The sequence below is a fragment of the Lampris incognitus genome, chromosome 8, assembly GCF_029633865.1.
Source record: "Lampris incognitus isolate fLamInc1 chromosome 8, fLamInc1.hap2, whole genome shotgun sequence".
NCBI lineage: Eukaryota > Metazoa > Chordata > Actinopteri > Lampriformes > Lampridae > Lampris > Lampris incognitus.
The window spans coordinates 2973409-2982684 of NC_079218.1; the positions used below are offsets into that span (position 1 = coordinate 2973409).

The 9276-nt window shown below is 48.4% G+C and overlaps 1 protein-coding gene across 1 annotated transcript in view; it reads left to right on the plus strand.

The window, feature by feature from the left end:
- The first annotated feature begins 2202 nt into the window (after nt 1-2202).
- Nucleotides 2203-9276, plus strand: part of ntm (neurotrimin) — a 173657-nt gene continuing 166583 nt past the window's right edge. The window contains exon 1 of the mRNA XM_056284882.1: nt 2203-2375. Within this exon, the coding sequence (XP_056140857.1) occupies nt 2203-2375 (173 nt within the window). The remainder of the gene's footprint in view (nt 2376-9276) is intronic.

Below are 9276 nucleotides of genomic sequence, written 5' to 3' on the forward strand. Positions count from 1 at the left end.
AAGAATGTCCCATCTTTAAGCCCTTATATTTGGTCACTGGTGGACAGAAACATTAATTATTCAACCACCTGAAAAATCCTCTCAAAGAACAAAACATATTCAGCCAGCAGTAAAATGTGCAACCTGGTATGTCTAACTGACAAATACTTGATCACCTGCAGACCACAAATGTCCACACTGAATAACGGCAATGAACTGGCCCGCAGTTGCACACATACATATAAGCACCTACTTTACATGACAATAGATAAATACCCCCCACCCCCCATGGACCGTTAGCGATCACGTGATTTTGAATGTCGCAGCTCTCCCTTCCCCATTGGACGTTGCGCATGTGATGTGCATGACGAGGCAGTAAATGGCGTGTTCTTTACCGAGAAGCTTTATGGACAGCTGATGATGCTTATGGCATGAAACGGGGACCACCACAGGAAGTGCCGCAGACACGGTGGCCCTTGGCTAACGGGTCGGGCCCTTTAGTCGACTGAGTAACGTGGTCGCTTGCGGTGTGGGAGCCACGGGTTCGCGTCCCGGATGCGGCGTCCCGAGCTGCCCCCCCCCCCTGAATTCGCTACAATACAGACATACTCTACTATTCACAGTAATATACGAGTCATGCTGCCACATACGTCTGTAGAGTATCACAGGATTGTTTGATTCTTCAGCGTCGTGTTGACAGTTTGTTTTCTCTTCCAGCCTTAGTTTATATACATGTATACAAAATAAATGACAACAACAACAACAACGCAGTAACCAGTAACTACACAGTCTTGGGAAAAAGGTATACCTTTAAGTAGACTTTTCTAACGTATGCCATGTCTCTTAAGCAACAAAACAACCCCTCCCGAGGGAGAGGAGGGGAGAGAGGGGGAGAGGAGGAGAGGGGGAGAGAGGAGGAGAGGGAGAGGAGGAGAGGGAGAGAGGAGCAGAGAGGGAGAGGAGGGGAGGAGGAGAGGGAGAGAGGAGGAGAGGGAGGGAGAGAGGAGGAGAGGGAGAGGAGGAGAGGGAGAGGAGGAGAGGGAGATAGGAGGGGAGGGAGAGAGGAGGAGAGGGAGAGAGGGAGGGAGGGAGAGAAAACAGTCGTCTGTATTTGCATAGCGACAGATAATATAGCGCAGCCCCTGCTGTCCTAAAGTAATAAAGTCCTGAAAAATAAAACTATGCAAAGCGTGTTTAGTTCCAGAGACGAGAAAGAGCGGACCGGAAGTCCTCTCTCCCTTGTTAGACTCTGTTAGCAGCAGGACCGGAAGTCCTCTCTCCCTTGTTAGACTCTATTAGCAGCAGGACCGGAACTCCCCTCTCTCCCTTGTTAGACTCTGTTAGCAGCAGGACCGGAGGTCCTCTCTCCCTTGTTAGACTTCATTAGCGCCCGCACGGGGAGACGTGAGCGCGGGTACAGGCGCGAGTCGCGGCGCGGGTTGCCGGTGGGCATTATAAAGTTGTCCGGGACTCGGCTCGAGCCGGCGGAAGCGCCGCGCGCTCGGCCGTGGGTTCGCCGTCCGGGACACGGCGCTTCCGCCGGCTCGAGCCGAGTCCACATAGTCCACAACGTCACGTCGACCGGGTCTCATTTGAACCCCCCCCCTCTCTCTCTCTCCCCTCTCCCCCCCCCTCTCTCCCCCCCTCTCTCTCTCTTTCTCTCTCTCTCTCTCTCTCTCTCCCCTCCCCCCCTCTCTCCCCCTCTCCCCCCCCCCCTCTCTCTCTCTCTCCCCTCTCCTCTCTCTCTGTCTCTCTCTGTCTCTCTCCCGTCTCTCCCGTCTCCTCTCTCTCTCTCCCCCCTCTCTCTCCGCTCTCTCTCCCCCCTCTCTCTCTCCCCCCTCTTGCTCTCTCTCTCTCTCTTTCTCCCCCCCTCTCTCTCCGCTCTCTCTCCCCCCTCGCGCTCTCTCCCCCCGTCCCCCCTCTCTCTCAGTCGCTCTCTCTACCGAACGGCGACAGAGCGCGCGCTTTAAGAGCTGTAAACTGCCGGCCGGTTTTCCTTCGGACGAACATTCCCAAGTGCGTCCCGGCAGGCGGCGGGCTGGGAGCAAGAGGCGGTCGGTATTCCACAGCCCCGCACCTGCGCGGCAGACGCTCGGGATTCCGCTAATGAGCCGGGATCAGTAACCGCGTGCTCCGTCTCCGCGTAAGCTAGGGGACCGCGCGGCGCCCGCACAGCGCTTGGTGGCGGTTGGCGGCGGCGGGAGCGTGTCCGGCGAGGCCGCCATGGGGGTGTGCCGGCTCTTCGGCGTGTTGTGGAGGTGCGTGGTGCTCCTGTCTCTGAGGCTCTTGTTCCTTGTGCCCGCAGGGCTGCCGGTCCACAGCCAGGGGGATTCCCAGTCCGACAACAGAGTCATGGACAACATCACCGTCCGGCAGGGCGAGACGGTCTTCCTCAGGTGAGTCTCGTCCTCCTCCCCGGCGCGTGCTTCTGCCGCGCTCTCCCACGAGGCCTGTCGCCTATGGCGTGTGTTTGGGAAGTTAATTAAAGTAATTGGGGTTAAAAAAAGAAGCGTTGGTGAGCAACCTATGTGATTATGCGCTGTGTGGTTGGAGGGGATTTCAGGAGGATTACCCTGGAGAACACTCCATCCAGAGGACAGACTCCAGTCTTTAGCAGCTCTTAACAAGACACGCCGCCTTTATAATTGTTGTGTAACAGTGCAGAACTGGAAGTGGAGGCTGTTTCTTCTTCGGTGGAAAACCCTCGCAAAGTGCGTGACTCGCTGGAGGAGATGCTTGTGCAGTCTGGGTGTGGAAATGAACCACTGTTCAGCTCCTCATGAGGAACAGACGTGAGATAGACGTGGGGGACAAGATGGGGACAGAGGCCGTCCCTTATAGAGACTGTGGCCTTATAGAGGTGATATATATAGCTCATAGCCTGGCCATTATGTCCCGTGGAAGGCTTTACCCCCACTTTTGCTCCCGTGCAGCATTCACTGGATGTAGGCTGATCCAAGCAGACTACCCTGCAATGAATGAGAAAATTCTTTCTGCATATGATGGTCAGGGTGATGACTGCCATTGTTTCAAGGGCATATAGGGAGCCTTTGTATGGGATGCTAATCACTATTGTTGTGATGAGTGGTGTCTTTTCAACCCCGATTCAGCCTACTGACAGGCTCTTTATGAGGTGGCTGACTGCAAACATTGTTGAGGGATGTGAATGGGGGTGCCACCTCACCTAGCTTATTGATACTCAGGCCAGATTGGAGCCATGTTGTTGAACTTGCATCACCAAGCCTATTTGAAATGTAGTTATGGATGGACTATGTTGTTATCGGCCAATCAGATTTCACAATCAAACCTGGAACTTTGAAAACTTGACAAACTAATATTCAATTTTAATTCAATTTTAATTGTCGTCGGGACACTGACCAAAAAGCATGAATTACTTCTATAATAGCTACACCTTCGACTTGTCCCAACCAGATCTGTTTCAGCACCACGGACAGCATATCTATATCTATATCTATCTATCCATCCATCCATCCATCTATCCATCTATCTATCTATCTATCTATCTATCTATCTATCTATCTATCTATCTATCTATCTATCTATCTATCTATCTATCTATCTATCTATCTATCTATCTATCTATCTATCTAATCTATCTATCTATCTATCTATACACACACACACACACACACACACACACACATATAGCTTTGTTAAAAGAAACATCCAACGGTCGGAAAAGTGCTCAACAAATAAGGAGCAAAATAATCCAGCGATTCAAGTAAATACACAGTACAAACCTGTTTCATGCCATAAGCAATCATCACGTATGGCATGAAACAGGCTTGTACTGTCTCATACAGAATTTACTCGAATCACTGGATTATATATACTGACCTTTATTTTTCAGTAACTTTTGCAGACAGTTATACCAATTGGCTAGACAGATTGGTTTGACAGATTGGCTGGACAGAGGGACCAAGCTGCGAAGGATGGACAGCAAGTTAGGGCGATCAAGGATAGAGATGGAAATGTCCTGACAAGCGAGAAGTGTGCTGAGAAGGTGGAAGGAATACTTTGAGGGCTGATTAATGAAGAAAATGAGAGAGAGAGAAGGTTGGATGATGTGGGGATAGTGAATCAGGAAGTGCAGTGGATTAGCAAGGAGGAAGTGAGGGCAGCTATGAAGAGGATGAAGAGTGGAAAGGCAGTTGGTCCTGATGACATACCTGTGGAGGCATGGAGATGTTTAGGAGAGATGGCAGTGGAGTTTTTAACTAGATTGTTTAACACTATCCTGGAAAGTGAGAGGATGCCTGAGGAGTGGAGAAGAAGCATACTGGTACCGATTTTCAAGAACAAGGGTGATGTGCAGAACTGTAACAACTACAGAGGTATAAAGTTGATCAGCCACAGCAGGAAGATATGGGAAAGAGTAATAGAAGCTAGGTTAAGAGGAGGAGAGGTGACGATCAGCCACAGCATGAAGATATGGGAAAGAGTAATAGAAGGTAGGTTAAGAGGAGAGGTGATGATCAGCAACAGCAGTATGGTTTCATGCCAGGAAAGAGCACCACAGATGTGATGTTTGCTTTGAGAATGTTGGTGGAGAAGTATAGAGGAGGCCAGAAAGAGTTACATTGTGTCTTTGTAGATTTAGAGAAAGCATACGACTGGGTGCCGAGAGAGGAGGTGTGGTATTGTATGAGGAAGTCAGGAGTTACAGAGAAGTATGTAGGAGTGGTGCAGGATATGTATGAGGGAAGTGTGACAGTGGTGAGGTGTGTGGTTGGAGTGACAGATGGGTTCAAGGTGGAGGTGGGATTACATCAAGGATCGCCTCTGAGCCCTTTCTTGTTTGCAATGGTGATGGACAGGTTGACGGATAAGATCAGGCAGGAGTCTCCGTGGATGATGATGTTTGCGGATGACATTGTGATCTGTAGTGAGAGTAGGGTGCAGGTGGAGGAGAGCCTGGAGAGGTGGAGGTATGCACTGGAGAGAAGAGGAATGAAAGTCAGTAGGAGCAAGACAGAATACCTATGCATGAATGAGAGGGAGTACAGTGGAATGGTGAGGATGCAAGGAGTGGAGGTGATGAAGGCATATGAGTTTAAATACTTGGGGTCAACTGTCCAAAGTAACAGGGAGTGCAGGAGAGAGGTGAAGAAGAGAGTGCAGGCAGGGTGGAGTGGGTGGAGAAGAGTGTCAGGAGTGATTTGTGACAGAAGGGTACCAGCAAGAGTTAAAGGGAAAGTTTACAAGATGGTAGTGAGACCAGCTATGTTATATGGTTTGGACACAGTGGCGCTGACGAAAAGACAGGAGGTGGAGCTGGAGGTGGCAGAGATGAAGATGATAAGATTTTCACTGGGAGTGATGAAGAAGGACAGGATTAGGAAGGAGTATATTAGAGGGACCACTCAGGTTGGACGGTTTGGAGACAAAGCAAGAGAGGCAAGATTGAGATGGTTTGGACATGTGTGGAGGAGAGATGCTGGGTATACTGGGAGAAGGATGCTGAATATGGAGCTGCCAGGGAAGAGGAGAAGAGGAAGGCCAAAGAGGAGGTTTATGGAGGTGGTGAGGGAGGACATGCAGGTGGCTGGTGTGACAGAGGAAGATGCAGAGGACAGGAAGAGATGGAAACGGATGATCCGCTGTGGCGCCCCCTAACGGGAGCAGCCGAAAGTAGTAGTAGCAGTAGTAGTAGTAGTAGCAGTAGTAGTAGTAGTAGTAGTAGTAGTAGTAGTTTTGCAGACAGTTATAAAGAAAAAGAAACAAAAGAAGTATGTCTGAAATTAAGTCATCAACACTTTTCAATTTCTCTTCACTTATCTTTTGGTCACGTTGTGCTGATCACAGGTTAGCATATTTTCTGGACAAACACAAATCTATGTGGGGTTACCTGTGTAGTACTTCACAGTAACATACCTAGAGAACATCCAGCAAGGTGCCTTTTATTTCTCCCCAGAAGAAAAAAAAATTCAAAAAACAGAAAAACTCTGCAATGACAAGTGTGTGTGCAGGTCACAGCATTTCAGTCTCAAATGGTTTTTCACATGCTGTCCACAGCTGTATTCTGCTTTCATCCTGGAGCCAAGACCCACTCTCGCCCAGGCGTGGGGGTCCAAAGGGCACCACTGCCTTTGTAGCATGCAGTGATGAAGAGAGATGCTCATTGTGTACAGTTATTTAGAAATCACACAGTTCCTTCTGCCCAAATTCAATCTTTCCTACCTCTATGTTGCTATTTTAAGGAGCACGTCTCTCTCTAAGTGCGACTGACAGGAGTTGGACCAGTGATAACAACTGCTGTTGTTCACCACCGGGCACTCACTATTATTCCTAAACTGCATCGTTTTTCAAAATCTATTCTGTCCTTTTTCTCAAACGTATGTTTGGATCATCAGCATGGGTGTGACCTATTTTTTTTTCTTCTGTTGATCATAAGCTGGTACATTATATTGACACTGCCAGCGAGAGTGTCTTTTGGGAGCTTCGGCATGCATAGATTACTTGGTAATTTAAAATCATGATATAAATGGCTTTCCCCTCAATTTTTGGTTCCTTTTGCATGTTTTTCTGCTGGCATCACATCATGTACCTTGGGGTTATGCTTACCCCAGTTCTTTAAAAACAGGGCAATGGACTATTGATATGATCCAGCTGCCTGCCTGCTAGTCGGGGCTGGGGTATTTGCCCAGTTCATTCCACAACTCCATAGGTTGCTATGAATTGTAAGGGGTGGCTTTGCCTGCCGTGCATATAAGCCATGCTGCACGGTCTGGTGCAAACTCCCTCTGCATGCTTTCCAGTCAAAAGAAAGGCACGATAGAGTTTAACTAATGGAGTTTTGGTGGGTTTTCAGCATCCTTACTCATGCACATGCTTATGGCATTTGCATACACATGCAAACTGCTCTAAATACATACTACATGGTCGCGTTGAAATCTTGATGTAGCGTGAACAGTTTGCAGACTTTTTTTAGACGTGGGAGTTGCTACCTCTGCTTGTAGTCTGTGCTAACAAGCTCCCTGATGTTCACTCCTCCCTTTTTCACAACTGCCAAGGCTGAAGGTGATATAATACAACGGAGGGGTGTCGGCCACGCCATTTTCCTCCTGTTGATGGCATCTAAACAATAATAAGTCAGCTGAAGCTCTGTTGCCTGACGTAGCATTAAGTGACTACATGTACATCCTGTAAAAAAACTTATGTTAAGTTGTTCATGATGTTCAGACTGCAGCACCGAAGTCTCTCTTCCCCCCCCCCCCCCCAAAAAAAGTAAAGAATCCTCAATTCCAGCAATCCATAACGTAACTAGTAAGTTCTTGGGCATTTGCCAGGAGAGCTGAATTAAAAACCCTCTGAATTACGGTAGTCGTTCTTCATACTCTTTAATTTTCCTTTTGTTACGACAGAAAGGCTATTATCACATCATTGTTATGAAGTTGTTTTCTTTCATTCCAGCCTACCTCCGGGTAGTTTTAACAGCTTCTAGCTGAAAGGATTTGCTATTTGTCCTTCTACTTCATAGGCTGTTAAAATTCCTCATGAGGTTGGAAGAGCAGCTGTGGTACACAGGCTTTCTGTAACACAACACAGAGGAGACACAGGCGTCTCTGGTAGTTCTTATTATCCTGACATGGAATGTTGTAATGGAACATCAGTCTGTACTCTTTGTCCAGAAAAGAAGGCCGATCTATATGGTGCAACATCCCTTTATGTTGTCAATGAGCCTAGCTCTGAAAAGCCAACACAACACAATAAAATGATTTTATTGGTCTAAGGAACTACTTACTGAACTTTGTTTAGCTCTTTTTTTGGGGGGGGGGGGGTTCTCCCTTCTTCTCCCCAATTGTATCCAGCCAATTACTCCACTCTTCCAAGCCATCCCAGTCGCTGCTCCACCCCCTCTGCTGATCCGGGGAGGGCTGCAGACTACCACATGCCTCCTCCCATACATGTGGAGTCACCAGCCGCTTCTTTTCACCTGACAGTGAGGAGTTTCACCAGGGGGACATAGTGCGTGGGAGGATCACGCTGTTCCCCCCAGAACAAGCACCCTGACTGACCAGGGGAGGCGCTAGTGCAGCGACCAGGACACACGCCCACATCCGGCTTCCCACCCGCAGACACGGCTAATTGTGTCTGTAGGGACGCCCGACCAAGCCGGAGGTAACACAGGGATTCGAACCGGCGATCCCCGTGTTGGTAGGCCACGGAATAGACCGCCACACTACCTGGACGCCCGACATGTTGGCTGTTGAAACTTTAAAATACAACTTGTGTTTATTTATTTATCTATATTTTGGTTTGCACACGGACATGTTTTCGCGGTACTTGTATTCCTTAAACGTTTCCTACCACGTGCCCTTGAGCTGCTTGGTGTATTGGGCTTAAAACCACATGCAGTACCTTTCAGTCCTGAATGTCTAGTTAGTGAGTTGATGATAAGCACTCGGAAGACTCTTTTTAAAGGAATCTTCCTCGCAAATCTCCTTAATTTGCATTGGGCCAAACACTGAAAAGCTGATAATTTGATTTCACAGAGGGATATTAATGATTCACTTTGTAATTCTATTTTCTATTGCGTTGCATCATCTGGGCCAGATTCCCATCCATTACTCCCACCTTCTAGTCGTCACGTCTTGCGTTTGCAGAAGTTCTCATGGTTTACAGAGGCCACGCCGGCGAGAATAGTGGAATGCAATTTCATCAGTGAACAAGATTTTATACAGTCCATTATGATAATAGAATGCAGTAGAAATTTTGAAAGCATCTTCCTAATCTAATTAGGCATTACTAGAGGGGGGCTCTCCCTTGTTTCTTGTGTATCATGTAAGTGTTAGCGTGCCTTACATTTATCGGCGCTGTCTATCACAAAGAGCAGTGAAATGAGCAGCATGCAAAAACTGCCCCCACACCCACACCCACTCCCACTCCCACCCACGCCTTTTTTATTTTCTCTTGTTTTCTTTCGATGCTTCGATGTCAGAATGTGATAGCATACTGTGTAATCATCATGAGCCTCTTTTCTTTTTTATATATATATTTTTTTCCACCCCCCCTGCTGGTCCGGGGAGGGCTGCAGACTACCACATGCCTCCTCCCATACACGTGGAGTCACCAGCCGCTTCTTTTCACCTGACAGTGAGGAGTTTCACCAGGGGGACGTAGCACGTGGGAGGATCACACTATTCCCCCCCAGTTCCCCCTCCCCCCTGAACTGGCGCCCCGACTGACCAGAGGAGGCGCTAGTGCAGCGACCAGGACACATACCCATATCCGGCTTCCCACCCACAGACACAGCCAATTGTGTCTGTAGGGCCA